Source organism: Bombus vancouverensis, chromosome 12, assembly GCF_051014615.1.
Source record: "Bombus vancouverensis nearcticus chromosome 12, iyBomVanc1_principal, whole genome shotgun sequence".
Classification (NCBI taxonomy): domain Eukaryota; kingdom Metazoa; phylum Arthropoda; class Insecta; order Hymenoptera; family Apidae; genus Bombus; species Bombus vancouverensis.
In genome coordinates this window covers 6,206,105-6,225,975 of record NC_134922.1, presented here as the reverse complement: position 1 = coordinate 6,225,975, position 19,871 = coordinate 6,206,105, and the positions used below count along the sequence as shown (strand labels likewise).

Sequence of the window (19,871 nt, the reverse complement as noted above, 5' to 3'; positions counted from 1 at the left end):
TCGAATGTAATGTATGCTCATCTGTGATACTTTAACGATCCCATTGAAATTGCCAAAAGAAAGATAAAGGAAATAAAGTAGAAACAAAAAATAAGGAAGGACAGAGAATTTTCATCAATGCAATTGCCCAAGGCAATTAGAAAATTCAGGCTTAACCGCATGACTCGAGGCTAATTCGAAGCTTACAAGTTCGACCGCAATTTCCCGCGAACTTGTAAAGTATGAAATTCGGTTTCACGTATAATTTGTAGCTTGTCTTTCGAGAACCAGGTCCGCATTATATTCCTTTCTGTTTGCGAAACGCCGTTGCGACTCGCCAAATTGCTTTTCCACTCTTTATCGAACGCGAAACTTCTCTCTGAACCTCTGAAAACTGCTCTCACGAGCAAGGCGTGTTTCTATTTGCATTTGAAACGTGGACCCTCTTTTCTGGGTTCCTCTCGTTCTTCGACCAGAGCGAACCAGAGAATTGCTCATTTAATGGTGTGCATGATCCGCGAGAAAATTGAAGTTTCCAACCTGTTCGTGCGGAACGTTGTTTACCGGCGATGTTTTTTCCTCGATTTCTTTTTCGTTCGCTCTCCTGAGATGATATCTCCGCTCATATTGCTCCTCCCGGCGATTCGTTTAATCGTGACTAGCTTCTGCTGTGCTGTTCGCAAGAATCGCAGTCGATGCAGTTGCAGTTTCTAACTATATTTTTGACATATTAATCCAAGTTTAACTATCGCAATTCTAGTATTTTTATGTGACCCTTATAATTTAATTCGTAGAGTGGTATTTTATAATTATTATTAGGTAATCTTCGTTCTTAAATTGTCAATTCGTTAACAAAATCGTAATGGAATAGTAACATCGTGTTATGTTAAAAGATTAGCTTTTAAAAGATACTTTTAATATTGAAATTCTATGATTGTTATGCCATTTTTATAATTTAATTCATAGAGTAATTCCATAATTACTATTCGATAATCTTGATTCTTAAATTGCTAATTTATTAACACGATTGTTATGGAATGATGACATCTTCTTATGCTAAAGGATTCATTTTTAAAAGATATTTTTCATATTGAAATTTCATTATTTTTATGATTTCATGCATGAGGTAATTTTCTATCGTTAATATCGAATGATCCCAGCTCTATAAAATTGCAGATTTATTAGGAACGACTCGTAGCCGACAATCGAGATACAATTAGCGAGTTGGAGGATATACAGCGCAGGGCTGCTTCGCTTCAGATTCCCTGTAGCGATCCGCGTGAGTCACGGAGAAAGCCAGAGAGAGGAAGAAATATATATGAAGAGAGAAGAGTTTTGAGTGGTCTTTTTCCTCTGTGGCCTGATTCAGCTCGCTTCGCGGTGGTAAAAATAAAGGAATGCAAATTTAATTACCGGAGTACTCGGCACGTCGACGAACCGCGGGGAGCTACATACATTTCGCAAGTACAGACCCATGACATTTCGCAAAAATTTTAGTTCCAATTAATCTTGTCACCATATTTCCCCGCGTTCTCTCTCCTTCTGTAAAATATCTAACGGTTGGCCCGCGTGTAACGTTATTATATGCGATATTACGATCGAACAAAAATGACAATGTCATTCGCGTTAATTGACACGACAGATCCCTGCCATAAGTGGATAAATAATCTCCATTTAGTACGATGCAGTTCTTTTTTCCGTCCCTCTGAACAACGATTTAATTATTCATCCATTCAAAAGCTAATGGTAATATGTAATGCGTAATTGAATGAACTATGTCGTTGTTAAATAAAGTAGCAAGAAATTGTGCGATAATGTTTGACTGATTTTTTACATTATTTAGCTATGTTTCGGTATTCATTAATGTATAAAATATTAGATAATGTTTTAATAATTCCTCTGTGCGATAAATTTTGTAGTACGGCATATAATGATTCATGGCATGTGCTGTCGATACGGTGTCCATCACTGCCACCATTAAACTGTCATTCTGAATCGCTCATTTTTCAAATGGAATTCGTTTTATTCAATTTTTCACATAAAATCCATTTTTTTTCGAGTTAAATTGTAGTGAAAAGTATTTTTAAAAAATCTGTGCTCTATACATATAGATAATATCTATGTATTCTTTATTTTATATACATATATATTTATAGTATATAATAATATAATATATGGAGAATATATATTTATTCTCTATGTCATATATCATAGAAAATATTTTTCATAAAGAGCAAACTAGAACCAAAGCTGTACTGACATCAAATGTACCATTTAATAGAACTAAGCACCGATTTTCATATCTTTGATACAGTATCATTCGAACGATATTACTAAGCCATATTTCGATGTATATCGATTGATTGAAGCACTGCACAATATAAAATAACAATGTGTGATTAAGGTAAATCCTATCTTTTAGCGCCATAAATCGCTATTATTCACGTTCGAATAATCGCACGAATGGATGAAAAAGAAAAATCAGTCAAATGGGTTGCGAGCTTTCACGCGCGTGAACTCACGCATCACGCGAGCATTATGCGTGCCTTAACACCAACCGTAATGGATTAATCCCCTTTTTACTGTGCCTTCCATACAGAATCGTATTCCCAGCGCGATTCACTGTCACACCGAAGGAAATGTCATCCATCACTCGGGTTGTCTCGAAACTGTGTGCTCGAAAAAAGGCTTGACAGACGAACAGACGGATATGTGTTCAACATAAGCCGATTTGATAGGGAAAAGGTGAGTCTGTATCCGTTTTGAGGTATATATATACACCTATCTACAGTTGTAAGGAATAAAGGTGAGTTGCTATAGCGTAGAATTTACGCGTACTCCGTTCGAAGCTAGGGATAAGTAGTATTAGACAGTCACTGAACGGACAAGTCGATTCTACTGGGAATATGCACGAAACACGCTGCGCACGTCTGTTATACACGCGCAAATAGCTTCAGTAGCAGCTAATTTTAATGAAATATTTTATCGTATTAACGTTGGACGAAGAATCGTAGGTTTTAAAAATAAGATTTGAATTACGGTGAGTTATGTGTCAGCTTATAATACTGATAAATCTTTTAGTATCTCGAAATTTTATTCCAAAGGGGTTTCTTTTGATATTGTGGGCATTTGAATTGAAGTCAAGCTGTTGAAAACCAATCAGCCTTTACTTTTTGTAAATCTTATACCGAAATAATGTTCAGCTTCCAGGAAATGGATAATTCGGATTAATTCGGTCTAATAACTCAAAGAATAAAATGTAAATGGTAAATGTAGTCCATTGCTAAAGATCTCTTCGTCCTTTGAAATTTTATTCCAAAGTTCTTGCTCATATTCTGGCCACAGCAATATTAATCGCGGCGGGTGAATAATGGTCGAAAAATTGAAATTCGAGTACAGAATTGGGGCCATTGTTAATTTCTTTGATCCTCTGAAATTTTATTCCACAATTTTTGCCAATATTACGGTAACAGGAATGTATTAATTACTGAGAGTGAATAATGGCGCAAAATATAAAATTTAAATAGCGGTCCATTGCCGAGTTCTTTCATTCTTTGAAACCTTATTCCAAAGCTTCTATTTATATTCATATTTCAAAATTATTTTCCCAATTACATCAGAGATCAAATCTTCCGTTTTCTGTAGATTTCTCCTTCCTCTTAAATTATTGATAATAAAATTCTCGCTGGTATTAACCGTAAAAGTCAATTCTCTGGATTTTCCAAGAACTTCCCGATGCGGAGGAGCAACCTTCATACCACGAACTTCATAAAAATCGAGAATATATGTGAACGAAAAAGGGGAAGCCGCGAGGAAAAGAAAGGAAAGAGACGATTCACCGGAAAGCATAGCAGGGTACTATTCAGTAGCTTGATAAACACACCGCACGGAGGAAAAGGCTGAAAAAGAGTGGAACAGGAGTGGAAAAAATGCGGAAGAGCGTCTCCTGATCTGCATTTTTCATTTAGTCCCTGTTCCCTTCGGATAAAATGCATTAACGAGTGCTCGCGTGAATCATACTGCACCCCATACGGACCACTGGTTACCATGGACGAGTAGCAATTCGGAATAACAGTGCAAACAGCATTGGTGCGGTTGTTCGTTCGCGACATCATCGTATATTTAATTTTGTATACACCATTTGCATATCGAGCTCGCTTTGCATCTTGCTGAGACTTCAGAAACGCTGATTTTCAAATCAGCAAATTTTCAGATCAATCAATCACTTTCTTTGCTTTTTACAGGGTCTCTGAACATCGTAGTGCAAGTAGGAGAGTTTTAATTCGTTGCCCTCTTATTTTGCAATTTATATTCGAATTAATACTTATGTTAGAATAGGCTATGGAAATTGCGTTCGTTTATACGATGGAATATAAAATTCTTTTGGAATCTTCTTTAAGCGTATTATTGCTTGTAAAAAGTAAAATAAAACAAAGTATTCATTCGTGTTTAAATTCCCAAATGGACGAATGGAGCTGATGGTCGATTAACACTTTAACGAAAGAATGTACCAGTTATCGGTCTACTTAAAAATTTCATTAACCATGGCAGATAATTTTTAAACGTAAAATATAAATATTTGAAATAATACGTAACTCGAAAAACGTTGAAGAAATTATATAGGAATATTAATAGAAGCCTCTCTAATATAGATGTAAATGTTCATACTAATATCTCAAACCAAAATGCAACAATTTGAAGAAAAATTGATGAATTTTCTTTTATTTTCTGAACGTGTTCCGGAAGGATAAAAATAAAACTAAGTACGTCGACGTCGGTGAAGCGTTAACCTTCTAGATATCACAGAAGTTGTACAGTTCTCTGAGGCGGGAATTACTTGAAACGGAGAGGAACCAATTTCTCTAGCTTCCTCGATACTTTCAGCGATAATTTCGTTAGAAATACGTCGAAGGAACGATCGAAATCTGAACATTACTGGCTTCACGCTCGATTTCAACTTCGAGATATGTCTCGTACAGAATTCTCTCGCGTGCACCCTCATCCCTTTTCTCCCCAGGTATTTTTCACCGGTGCTATTGATCATTCTCGTCGACAAGGTGTGAGATTGAAAACGTGTCTGTTCGTACCGGCGCGGCGCCGCGGACAATTTCCGCTGCGTCCTCGTTTTCGGCTGGAGGACCTCTTTCTGTTAATTTTAGAAAGGACTGTCGGTTCTGCTAGGAATCGTGACTAGAAAATAAGGAAAACCTTGGTGGCAAGATGCAGATAATTCATTTTGTTTACGCTCGTTGTGCTTATACAACTTATATTACATTATTTTACTGTTTGGTCTTCGTTGGATTAAAACACGCGCATGGCTGGGCGTGTCTGACTAGTTACTGACTAATACTACTTCTCGCTTGTTATAATAGGAAATCAGACAATAAATCTTCGTTGCAGGAAAATTTCAACTAATATAAGAAATTATTTCTTGATTTCGCTGCTCTGCGTTTACGTAGAGTTTAATTTATCCCTTTGGGAAAACTCCGAAGTGTTTTATGGGCATAAAAGCTTCCTATGATAAATGTTCAAATATTCTCGCGAGCCAATGTATATTTTGATAATGTCTATTGAAAACATATAGCATCCATTTCGAGTTATACAGACCCGAGCGCAGCAGGATTAACGTTTCCTCGACTCAACAGGAATATTCAATGCCATTAACTCACTCGACGATCGAACGAAGAGGCGAAAGCCGATTCTCAAACAAAGAAGGCAACACAGTGGATTATCCTTCCCGATCTAGCAGCAACAGCCACTATCCACAATCGTCGTGCAATTAATTACGTGCTGGCCGTTTAATTACGTTAATTTCAGGAATACCGCAACGATCACCGGCATGAGACTCGTTCGGCAAACGTGTTTACGCGGCATGTGATTCCCTATGTTCGATAATTGCACGCCCCCGTTTCCTATATTTCCTTTAAATTTGATCATTTTTTCCCAGAGAGATAGCTGCAATTCCCGGTGAATGCCTATGAGTAGCGAGATACGCGAGGAGAAAAAACGAATGGAGAAAAGAGCGGAAAAAGAACAACAAAAGAAGATATGAAAAAAGAGAGAGAAGAGGTGAGAGAGAGAGAAAGAGGACCAAAGAGGGAGGAGGAGTAAAAAAAGAAACAGTAAAATGAAAATTCACGAGGGTGTGCGTGAGACGTTGCTTCGTTTCATTTCCGTGGAAAATTTATTGGATATATCGACGGGTAGGGTGAGTGGTAGCGGCCGTTTAATTAAATCAATAATAAAGGGATAAATAAACTGCGCGATTCCGTATGGATGAGTTTTCATCCCGTGATTTTCGTTCGATGAAACTCGTTACACGAGTCGATGATATTTATACGGAAACGGCGTCGCAGTGAACCCGATATAAATTTTTGATGATATAACTTTCAGTCTCGGAATTGTTGATTCGATGATTGCCCGGATGTTTATTAAGAGCGTGGTAAAAATATCGACCATTTGCACGAGCCTCCGTACATTAATGTTTGTTAATCACAGTTCATACTCGAGGCTCGATTTATTAATATTTGTAATTTATTGGAGAATTGGAAAGATTTGAATTAATATGCACCGTTTAATTAGACGTAAAGGAGTGTTTGCTCCTCTGCCAGGCGGAAGGATGCTCGTGGATGTAATTATAAAAATTTTGCTATCGAGCAAGCCTCAGTCGCTGCGTGTAATTTTATGGAATACGAAATGTAATCGGCGGACTCACCTGTGCATCTGCGAGGATGCGCCGCATCAAAGCCAAGGTGGGGTGCGTTGTGAGGTCATCTTCGAGGGCAAGTGCTTCACCTTCTTTGTTTAAGCGGTTTAAGGTATTGAGGGCTGCAACACAATATAAATAACCTTGTAATATGAATCTTGTAACATCAACTAAACCAGCGAAATAATAAGGAGATGGAAAAAATGAGAATAAAGTAGGAAGAAAAAGCAAGCAAGCCAAAGTTCGTCTGCAGATTATACCATTTTTAGTTTAATTAGTTGGGTTACCCAGAATTTTGTAAATCATGGATTCAATTAATTTTATCGTAATAATTACAATAATAAATAAAAACTGTGTCATTAAATCTTACGATGGTCGAACAGTAACTTCCATTCGAAATATTTTTTGGTAAAATATAAATCCCACGATTAACTCTTTAAATCATTTTATCGTAAAAAAATTCCATAAATTCGAGGAAAATACGAAAAAATCTTTGTTAAAACACTTTGACGACTTGTGTCGCGTAGACGTGACTTCGTTCTGCCATCTGCTGTTGACTGCCGTCACGTTTACGTGACTTCAGCCTTTCTTTTAATTTAATCGCCACTTGAGTGTGAGACAAACGATTCCCGTGTTTGAAAGTGTTCTACTAAAGTAAAACGATTTACGAATGCGCTGAAAAGACCGGCAATTTGTGAGTCTAATGATCCAGCAAAAGTGAACGATCAGAAAATGATTATAATCCCAATTTCTGTAACTGTATGGGACAATCAAAAAATAAATAAACAAAATTCAAATAACGTTTATGCGTGTAGAAAATAAATGAAGATAATATGATAAAGATTTGATAATGATGATGGATTCGATGCAATTTATTCAAAAGATGTATCATAATTATAACAACAGACAATATAAGGTGTACGCCGAAATTTGCGACCGACGAAACGTCAACGTAGAATTTTAATTCCTTCAAACAAACTTCTCTGACTCGAAAAAAAGGACCAAGATTATAACGTGAAAATTCCAAGGCAGAGTTAAATACAAAAGACCAGGAACCATGGGATTTGTGCTGACAAGATGGCCGTCGTATCCTGACTCGTTCATCTCGCATTACCTTCGCCGAAGTCGTTGCTACGACGGGATAATTGAATTCTCAGAGCTTGGTGCTCGTGGCGCGAAGGTGGAAAGGCCCGAGGGGTGCCAAACTGTTATCGACAAGCTCGTTTCGATCACAGGTCAGAGACGATGAGCCACGCCATCCCTATGTCTCGTCCTTTTCTTCCTCCTCCTGATACATCGCGTTCGACTTTTTCGAGTGCGCTTTGATGTACAACTCGCACGAGAAACTTTCGTTTGAATTGTTTCGACATCGATTCGCTGAATTCGAATCGATGTTCGATGGGTTACCGATCAACTGTTTTCTATCGATGCTTTCTGTCGATTCACAACACGTTCGTGGTCGAAAGTTTTGAAACGATCGATGTATGCAATGGTAAGCGAAATAAATTTGATTTTTTCTCGGTTTAGATGATTTTAAGATCTTCAGAGTGTCAGGGTGTACAGTGCTTGGAATAATTATAGATTCAAACGCGGTTGCTGCATTATTTCTCCAATATTTCCAAGAAACCATTATTCGTGTCTGGGCGTGTCAAGTGAAATCGTTTTTATAAAGGGTAAGTTGAACGCTGTAGAATATCAGGAGCTGTTACATGACGAATTATTGCCTTTCATAACTGAAATAGGAGATCAAAAGACTATTTTTCACGAAGACAATGCTCCCATTCATACAGCCGCCATTATAGAAACGTGGTTTCAAGATTTCGGAATAGAATTTCGCCAGTTGAGAATTTAGAATTTTGGAAAATAAGGTAAGAAATTTGAAAAAATGGTCACGCTGAAATGAGTTGAAAAATTAGAATCTTCGAATTTTTTAAATGTATTTACGTAATCGAAACTTAGACACTGAGATAAGTTGAAGGTTGAGAATTTTGAAAGCTGAAATCGACCGAAAGTCCATAATTGAAACTGCAGTCAGTCATTGAACTTTGAAAATTGGGATCAAGTGAGAATTTACAGATTTGGAAATTCGTTTGAAAATTGGTTGATAGTGAAACTGGAACTGTGAATACTGACTGATCAAGTAGATCTGTCGAAATACGAGACTAATTGGAATTTAGAATTTTGGAAATTGGGAACAATAGTAGATTGGCAAAGTCGAAGAAGGTTAAAAATATCGTCCTTCAAAAATTGAACTAAATTCAAATTGTCGAACTTTGGAAACTTAAAAATTCCAATGCTACCGAATAACATTCAAATTACTTTTTTTCTAAACTTTACATACACTTAACGTTTCTATCTTTGAGTTCTACTAAACTTCATCGATTATATTTTTAAATTTAACAAGTGCTTTTAACTATTTTATATTAAAACGTTTCCTTTTAGTCGTAAAAGCCCATTAATATTATGTCACATCTTTTTCTTGCGACTTTCAATTCTATACACAGCCAATATAATATTATTAAAATGAATAACACGAACAAACGTGATATCATTGATACGTGATAAGACATTTTCAGCAAATACTAATGAACATACCCAGAAGTTTCATAATAAAAAAGTTTCCTATCGATTACCTCGATATTACGAATATTTCTGAAAGTTTTATCTTCTAGAGAGGATTCCGAGTCGATGAACATTCTCGGTAATTTCATTTTATTCCTCATCCGGGCGATACAAATAATTCATGGGGTAATTGCGTTAAGTTTATTCTGCTCACACCTTCGACCAAGTGTTACATCCTTTCATCAAGAAGTTGTACGCAGCGAGTAATTAAGCGACGAGATAAGAAATCCGTTTCGTTGCGCCCCACGTAACGAACCTTTAAACATTCTCGTTTAATTAGTTTTCAAATTCGAGCAATTACACCATGGCCGAAAGCGAACACCGGCAATTACCCGACTAACGAAGTTACCAACAATCTTTGCCGTGTAAATAAGTTGCTCCGGCTAGTTAACAGATGAAAATCAACCGTTTATTAATTCATCGTGAATCTTTTATTTCGGTATTTAATCGTAATTTATTCGATCATTGACTTGATCACAAATGTTACGGTGGACTGAGCGTTGTAATACGATTTGTAGAGAATTTGTATCGAGAATTTCCCCGCATAGAGAACCGCAGAGAATTATTCTCTAATTCTAGGATTTACAGAAAGATTTCTAGAAAATTTCATGTTGTAAATATTACTAATATTGTCGTCGCCTGAACGTGAACATATTAAGGGAAAAGCGTTAGGGATGAAAACCTCGCGTGAAAAATTCAGAATTTGCAGCAAGATGTTCGTAGAAAATTCTACATTTCAAACATTAATATTGTCGTCACGTCGTCCGGATTTAAGGATATACAGGAACAAATTTCGTACAGAGAATTCAAAATGTGCAATAAGTTGTGCATAAAATTTATTACGTTAGAAAATTTTAAGAATAAAATTTCTCATAGAAAATTGTTTAAAATCCAACGAAATTTTTTAGAGTTTGTGTTTTAAAAATATCATCATCCGATGGATATGATATTGCGAAATAAAATGTCATATTGTATGAAATTTTCTTCACATTATTCAGCTATTATCAACAATGTTCATTGCGCGTTATACTACGTAATACAGTGGAAGATTATCAGGGACGATTGGGGTAATGTGTAATTGACGGAAAACATCGAAATTCGATGACATTTTCCACAATTCGGAGCACTGTACTGTTTTGGTGGATATCGATGCATTAGTACACCTATCGAACTCTCATAAACGTCAATGTAGCGAGCTCTCGAAACTCCTCTCTCTCTCTCTCTCTTTTCCAATCGCTCGTTCAATTCGATACTCGATTTATATCCCATCAAATTCTCATTTATTAGAAAGTATCGAGATAAAATTTGAAGTACGTAGACGGTTCGTTACGAACGTGAAGTTTTGTAGATAAAGCTAACATATGATCGGCGTTATATTATTGAAAATAAAAAAGCGGTCAGTTCAAAAGTTCCAGTATTTTTAAGCATTGCTCTATCGAAGAGAAGTGAAGTCTCTGAGAATTGAGGTAAAAATGGCAGATAGAAAAATGTCTAAAATACCTTGAACGTTTAATTGGCCAGTTTAAATAAGATTTTAGTAGACTTTTTAATAAGTAAGAACTCATCAACGATTATGATATAAAACCTGCACGAAAGAAAAATTGTAAATTTAAAAAATTTCTGGAAAAGTACCAATTAATCGTTCCGATTCGTTTTAGTAATATTTCCCTTCTATTCCGTCCGATATTCACATTAAATTCTGCGTTTTCGTTCGTTAGAGAGTGAAAGATGTTTAAAAATCGTGGTATCCGTTTGATTGTCCGCCTTAATATCTTTTCGTATTCCTTTGGAGGAGATGGTTTTACGTTTGCAGAGAGTTAAGACAGGCAAGTACACGCATCGGGTTACGGTCAGGTATGTGCATTAAGGCACATAAAGGGCTTACGTAGACGTAGGCGACCCTCCCAGCTGGTATATAGGTCTACGTGCAAACACGCAAGCACGTTAAGTGCGCTTCCAGCACGAGGTCGCTATGAGACCAGCAGGGAACCGCGAAGGGGTTAGCCTGATATATGGGATAGCTTGATATTATGCGCCTCCGCACAGACCGGAGGAATATTCTTTACGATCTTTCCTCGAAAATGAAACCTATTCGATACGTCGAGATATACTCGACAAAATAGCCAGCTTTTATTTAACTTCGCGTGCAGATTCGTACTATTTTTGCAGACAGGAGATTAACCCTTTTATTGCGATTAGGTTGTCCGGAAAGTGTCTATCTTTTACAGACACGTCTTTTACAACGACGCATCATTATACAAACATGAAACCTAATCTGTCGAACGTTGTGATCTTTATTTTGATAGAACAAAATGGATCATACGTAATTCGATAAAATAATATAAAACGGAAAATGTTATGCATCCATTATTTCCCTATAAAACGAAAGAAATTTTTCGGACGACCTAATGTAAATGGTATCATAAATATTGTTGTAATTTCACTGAGAGTTTCACTAATCTTCAGTTAGTAATAATTGAGTAGCTTTTAATTAGTAATAATTTTATACTTCTACTTGTATAAAGATGAAGAATGTTTCGAAATATAAAATACCATAGTGCGTATTAAAAAAAATAATAAAGTTAGTCTATTGTAATAAAAATAAACTTGTCTGAGCTAGTATAGCGAAAATAAACTTCACTGAAAGAATATGATAAAAAGTTAAAGGTAATTTTATAAATAGCACTTTTATTGGCAATATATAATTACTATCGACTAGATCAGCGTTGTTACATCTCATCGAAAACTTTTTGCCAAGGTTTAAGGAATAAAAAGTGGCAATATCCGTAAAAAACATAAATAAAGAAAAGCACTAAATACAGATTACATGGAAACATCTATACAACTTTAATTTATTTTCAGAGTTCTAAGATCTCTGAAACTTCGCTGTAATACCTTCAATTACGATTTATAGCTGTGAGATCTACCATCAACCTTACTGCAGTACTCAAATTTTTATGTCCGACTCACGCTCAACAAACAAGAACAAGCAACAGGAATTTTTGTTAAACATTTGAACAAAAATTAGTTAGTTTTAAACAAGGTTAAGGTTTAGTTTTAATACAAATTAAAAAGTGTTTCTCATTTTCTGCGACACTTCTCAAAATGATATTTTACCTCTTTAAGAAGCACTTTTCAATATATTGAAGTTTGAAAAAGATCGGAGATACCGATCAAGTTGTAAAGTGTTATCGTATATTAAAGCATCTTTCTATTAAAAATGCTATTTTCTACGATTTTTCTTAAACCTTTCACCCGCTCCAGCTACTCACTCCCTTTCTAAAAGCAATTTATTAGAAGATTAGAGACTTCTTTCAAAGTCAGTTTCAGCTGCATCCTCTACGATATTGTGCTTTATGAAATAGCAACGACCAATCACCAAGAAAGCCCCATGTGCACCATGGTAATCCATATACCACTTTTTTTTCCTGCAAGACTCACCTTCCTCGAAGGGCTGCGCCCGTTTAGCGAATGCCCTCGAGAAAACGCCGCGCGGTTTCGAGGTCTCCACGCCGTTTTCTACGGCTGCGCTCATTTTTCTGAGTGGTCCTTCACGGAGCTTGTGTTCCCAGGATGAATAAAGGGACCATCTGAAATTCACGTGACACTCAACATCTTTGTTTAAAGAATCCGCGGTCATGGTGCGAGAGCTTTGATACGAATCTCCGTTTGACGTTCCTGCAATCACTTTTCACCCCCTAATTAAACGATTGAAACGATTTTCTACCGTAAAATAATTCTCCCTTATTATTGGGTTTCAATTGTATGGACGATCTTCTTTTCTGTTATAAAAGTTGGATTTGAGGAAATAAAAGATACTTCACGAGCTTGGATTTTGAGATATTAAAAGTACTTCTTATGCTTAAAATTGAATTTGCTATACGTTTAATAATTAAAAACTTACTATACTATAATATTTGTTATATCAAATATTTGCTATATATTTCTTATCTTTATTTCATTTTATTTCTATTTTTTATATATAATATATAATATATTATATAATTTATACTTAATAAAATATGTATATATAAAAATAATAATAGATACGAATAAATCGTCAATTCAATCGGTACTGATGTGTCTAATGTTACGCTATTGAAATATTGTACCACAATGGTGAATAAAGTTTAATGTATCTAGATACAGAAGCACGTAAAACCTGCAAGTCCCGTAACACGGTGTTACAGAAAATTAACGGAATTTATGTCACTGCTCATTATTACAAAAAAATATTACATCATGTACTCCATTTCACCATCTTGATTCGTTTCATAACGATGAGAATACAATGTTCCCTGCGATTTCACCATTTCCACTTATCACCAAGATTCCAACAGATAATAAAAAAGAAAACTCCGAACGATCTACATATCTGGTTTTCACACATTTTCTCCAACGTACACTATTATTTCCGCTGCAGTAATGTTTTGCAATTTTCCTATTGCCCCGGAATATATCACCTTGGCTACGTAACAATGCGTCATATTACATCACTATAGATATTCGCACAATGTCCCTAGTTAATTGCTGTTCTTCAATCAAGAGTTTCCCTTTAATTAAATGTAGATTATCTGATTACGGAGTAGAGATTACAACGAAGAACTGCCGGTGGTACGTCAAAGATTAAAAGCAACAAAGGGTGAAATCCCGTACAACATTGCATTCAAGGTTCTCTCTTTACGAGGCCTGGATAACATAGCATTAAGTCTACTCTGTTTAATTACTAAATCTTTATAATCTTCGCGAGCATTTTAATGCTGTGTCCAATGGAAGGCTGTTCTGGGAGATCTAACGATGACGTTAACGATTGTTTGAACATGATTAAATTGCGAGCACCGATTTTAGAAAGGAAAAAGGTAGAACGGTGCTAAAAATCTTGATACTAAATTCTTTTAACGATAAAAATATGAGTGGAGGTTGCAGAAAATGGCAGGCTAAAAATCGTAGTGATGTAGGTCAAGATTTTCAAGTTCTGGATTTATAATTATCCATTTTAATCTTCAAACGTATTATTCCTTTAGATTCATAATTAATTAAGTTGTAATTTTACTCTGCGTTTGACACGTTTGTGATTTGGAAAAATATAATATAGTAATAATAATATTTATCATAAGCTAGACCAAATGTCTATTGTACGTTTATGTTTAAACTTACAGATCTATGTAGGTAGTTATTTTCCTAAAACTTATTTTACACCTTCAATACTTTTTCCTTGGTTCTGTTCTAATCCTAAACCATACTATACTAGCAAATTTCCTTAGACATACATCAGTGTAGCTTTAGCCTGTGTTCTTATTTACACTCTATTGAACTCTATCCCCTTCTTTGCTTCCTGGATAAATGATTTGGAAAAATATAATGGATTTTTTGTAACAATAAACACAGACTACTATTTCACGAGGAATAGGAATGAACTTACACCACTATGATTCTCACTCCTGTTATCGAGTATAGTTGATTTTCTCTTTCGAGGTGAATCTGATTCAAGAAAATGGAAGACGATTTATGGAGCGTGAATCTCTGTGATATAAAACATTTCTATGGGAAAATAAACAAGTGAAAGCTGTAGTTATATTTCTCGCGGAGAGAACAAAGATTTATAGAGTGTCTGCAAGTGGTATATTTTTGTGAAACGATCCTAGAAAGCAAAAACTTCTGCAATTATTTTCGCAAAGACTACACGAATTAAATTTTATATAGATTTCATTTAAAATACTTTATAAATTGTACACTCCCATTTGCAAATATTATATCGCTCTTTTGGTATTGCATTAATATTGTAATTGTTATTCTATTAATATGTAATTATTCATATAAACTTCTCTACTATTATATATTTTGAATCATGCAGAAACCATGTGAATTAATAACACGCAAGACTTATTAGTATTTAGAGTTACGTTGAAAGGTTGATAAACTCTTGCTTTAAGCTTCACAATTCTAGTTTATCGTCCAGACGTAACCCTTAGAGCGCGAGCTTTGACAACGGATATCTACAGCGATGGCAGGATAAACATCCCCTAAAAATTCGAGGCTTACGGTCCCTCGTATTATTAAGGGTACTGTGTATGTACATACACATCGTTCCCCCTCGATGGAACTCGATATTCGATCGTCATAATTTATCATTACACAGGGAAAAGGACACGTTCGATAAATCCTCGTTGCGTTCAACCAAGTTTGCTCGTTGATTTACGCGCCTTACTGTTAGTGACTTTAGTCATAAGGGAGACACGGTATCTATGGGTCTATGGTGGCTTCTTGCCAATACAAAGCAAAATGGAAAATTAATAAATAGATAAATAAATGCTTTTGATCATAAGAAAGATTTGTAATATACAAAGGAGTATGGAAAATAAATAAATAATAAATAAACAAAATAAATGAAGTGGAAAATCGAGAAAGAAATCATGAGCCAATGGTCAAGTGTATTATTAAGATATCTATAATTTCATAACAATAGAAACAATAGATTGCCTTCGATTTTCTATTCGAAGAGAAATAAATTAATGATTTGATCGTTCAAAATATTGATAATCCAAGTGATACGAATATATTTTTGTACTCTTCGAAATAATCTATTCCGTTCGATTTTATGTTTGGAAATAAACATATCAATAATTTAATCGCTTAAAATATTTATAATCCAGGTGACACAAGTTAATTTGGCTTTGCCAATTAATTCTTTAACTACGGTGGATTTGGTTGACACTATTACAATGCCAATAGAGCTGCGAATTTTCATTTTGCTGCAAATAGAATATAAAAAAGGTGAGTACTAATTTTTAATTGAAATTATTTCAAATTTACACACAAGTTATAAAGTATCAAATTTGGAAAATAACTGTTTATTACTACGAACATAATAATTCCTTATTGTTAGATACACATTAAAACAATTGAATGAGATAATGGTACAGAAAGAAGTTCTCAAGTTAAGCTATGCTCAACTAGAATCTTTAGTTACTATAAAAGTTTCATACTACGAAACTGCTGCAATCACATTGCGATTAAAAGAGAATAATTACACACACAGATTGGAAGATCGAAATGAATTAATTAAACAAATTAAAAGACGTAAACGAGAAGAGTTTAAGAACAATTCTGCGAAGCTAGAGATAAGCCAGAATTAGAATAAATTAAGAAACAAACATTAGATCAAACAGACTGGATGCAAAATGAGCGAGTAATTTCGTTTATTATAGAGAAACAGCTGGAGTTGTCACGTTTATTCCGAGCCGTGGCAATTTCTAATGCACGACCCCCTGGAGTTCAATTCCGAAATGGACATATACTGGTTTGCCGATCCCTTTTGTCAAACGGAGGGAGCGTTCGGCAGATGACAGTTTCATTTACAGGATCGCAGCTGAAGCCACGGCAAAACAGCGATTTTCTTTCCTTTCGAAATTGCATACAAACATTAAAATAAAATAAACATTTATTTTCGCCAATAAAAGAAAACAAGCAATTTCATTTTATAAAAGAGTAATTCCGTTTTAGTAAATACGTTCAAAAAATTTCATTGAAAAATCAGTGAAAATTTAAGAGACGCTAGTTTATATATCTCAAAAGCCGAAAACTTCCTAATTAAAATTGTCATTATTAAAATATATTTTAAAGATCCAAAATCCCTTAAACGAAACTACCTTAGTCTATAGATGTTATGAATTTGAAGTGCTACTATATAGTTTGGAAGTTTTCAAACTAAATTCTTTTTCTTTTATCTCTGTTTCCTTCTTTTTCCTTTTTTTTTAAGGTACACAAAGTTCTAAATAACGCAACTAATTTAATGTATATAAATTTCCGGAGTTCGTAAGTTTCCAATTAGATCCACAAAATGAAATCCGTTGAAATCGAATTAAAACCATCTTCACAAATTAATCATAGAATCACTCTGTTTTTCAAATCCGTAGAAGCTTCTCCTAATGATTCATTCCATATTTCACTGTGAAACTGGATTTTCCACGACTGTTTCGACTAATAGAAATTAACGGACGAAATTTTCTGCACTCGTTTAATTCAAAGTTCGAGGTAAATGTAAATTCGATTCGCGAGGACGATATAAATGATGCTGAGAACTGGAGGAAGAAAAATCTCATTAGGAAATTCCATTTTTGCGCGAACAGCGGAAAGCTGACGCGTATATTCTGGCAAGCTTGTTCTTCCACCATTTCCTTTTTCACCGTTGGAATGCAAGTTGCTATGGTGGATCCTTCTTCTGTCAGAAGTTTCAGAATGGATGATAATTCTTGAAACAGAGGCGCGTCCTCGCGAAACGTAAATTTCGTGGTTTGGCTTCACCAGTTCGCTTGTACCTCGTTGCCAAGGGATTCCAAGTGTAAACTTGCTACACTGTCAATTTACAGGGATATTCGTGCGGAGAGTAGATTATCCAAAGAAAATTAACGAGGTTTCTGATCTCACATTTGGTTGCCAGTAAAGATGAAAAATCGACGATTAATAATTATTCTTTGTAAATTATAAATTAGTGTTGCTTAAAAAAGTAAGTTTCGAACGATCAATTGTAAATCAACGTTGAAGGAAAGAATTAAAAGAAATCAAGAAATTAAGTAAATAAAATTAAATTAATATCTATAGAAACTTACGAATCGCGGACAAATATCGAATTTTATTTCTCTTTCAGTATCTCTTCACTATCTATGATAAAATTGGCCAAGAAATGTTATCTCTCATATATTTTACATATACCTATACTTTACATATTGTATACATATTTGCATATTCTATATTTTTACATATTTTATGTACCCAATATTTTATACGCATATCTTTTCTTACAAAAACATAGATAAAAAATATAGAATGAAATTTTTGGCCACATTCCTAATTTTCTCAGATAACATTCTACGCTCCACAAACGACACTCCGAACTAACCAAATCCAGCTTTACATCCAAAATTCCTGCAAAACGTAGCTTCACTATATTATCATTTCTGCATACGCAGATTTATCACTGTACTTAAGGGAACGCGAATATTTTCCCGAAGGTTCTGAAGTATTAGGATAAGGACAGATTGCAGATATTACTGGCACATTAATTCCGAAATCTATGCGGCAATATCTCAGTGCAGATTCCTGCTATCTTAGAATAGGGTGGATAATGCCGATGTAATTTGTATTTACGAGCCTCCGCAGAGCCATTGCACGGCATTGCTCAATGGAGCACACATCCTCTTAGAAAAGAAGCATCGATCGGCGAATAAAGCTAAAGGAAAGAGCGTTCCAGAATTTCTAGTGACACGAAAGATTTCTAGCTAGAAAAATATCTTCGCTAACCGAACCCATCGATACGTTCGGATTTTTTATTCGCGCGAATCTCATTAATGGAAATAGGTTCTTTTTTCTTAATAGAGATCGACTAGAGCATGATTTACACTAAGGTTTCGCGACGAAGGTGATATCTAGGTCGGTGAAACCTTGAGGAAAGTTAAATTAGAATTAATACGATCAAGGAGTTGTCAACATTTCTTTATACGCCATGTAAATTTTATTCTCTTCGAAAATAATTGCTCTACTTGAGAAAGTTAAATTGTAATTGATAGATATGATCTATCGTGTTTTTAATAGATACTACGCAAGCTTGTAGCAGATGGAAGCTAAAAATTATTATTCATGACGCCTTGGAAAAGTTGATGTTTTATGCGTACAGGAGTATCCAGATTTTCCAGCTTTCAAATTAGTTGTTTACAGCACTCGAGCAGAGTTGAATTAAAAATTGAAATTAATAGATACGATTCAAAACTTGTAGACTATCGTGTTTCTCTCGTGTATCGTGTAAATTTTCACGTGTTCTCGCTTCTATCAATTCGGATACTTCAGATAAGTTGTTCATCAGTATTAATACACGCAATTAAGGACTTGCAAACTATTTCATCGCGCAAATTTTCCTCTTCCTTTAAAAAAAAACAGCACCATTCGTGGTATCTTCGCAGATAGAAATATCATTAATGAAGGATCATTGATTTAGAGGTCTGAGAATGAAATCGTTCAACTCTTTTGAACATCTAGGTTAATTATTTTCATGTTGTAGAATTGTTGTAGAATTGTAGAATGTTCCACAGAGAAGCTCAATGCAAAGAAATAAAACTCTTCGAAACTTAGGAAATGCCCCAATTCTCAAATTTAATCCTAGCACACCTTTAACAATTAATTAACGGCCTATATATTCTCTTCTAAGTTCTTGGAAATAGGTCGTGCTTCTACAAATAAAGCTCTCCGTACAATCTTTTTACTACGCTTTCCGGAGAAGCCCTTTCTATTATTCAACTTATTGCCGTCGCAACACATGGGTTTGAGTTTGGCCTGAATTACAAGTCCGCATACTCGAAAAGGGTTATTGAAAATTCAATTGCATCGACATTATATCAACTATCAAAGTAAATCCTTTAATTTAAAAGGCTTCCAATATCAGACTTCGTAATAAATAACGATAAATCTACAGACGAACTAGTAATGAAATAAAAGTTTCTGTTAAATTTTCCAATTAAAAATAGTAAACTTTAGAAAACTGTAGAAAAAAGATACTTCTAATTTAACTGAG

General features: G+C 34.9%; 1 protein-coding gene across 9 annotated transcripts in view; it reads right to left on the bottom strand.

Annotated features, from left to right (window-relative positions):
• Liprin-gamma (liprin protein kazrin) overlaps nucleotides 1-19,871 on the bottom strand; it is a 140,197-nt gene that overhangs the window by 49,631 nt on the left and 70,695 nt on the right. For 8 of the 9 annotated variants that reach the window (XM_076623415.1, XM_076623414.1, XM_076623417.1 and 5 more), the window contains 2 exons: nucleotides 12,749-12,897; nucleotides 6,695-6,807 (listed from right to left, as the gene is read on the bottom strand). In XM_076623415.1, coding sequence (XP_076479530.1) covers nucleotides 6,695-6,807; nucleotides 12,749-12,842 — 207 coding nt within the window. In that variant the 5' untranslated portion in view covers nucleotides 12,843-12,897. The remainder of the gene's footprint in view (nucleotides 1-6,694; nucleotides 6,808-12,748; nucleotides 12,898-19,871) is intronic. The other variant, XM_076623420.1, reaches the window with a different exon arrangement.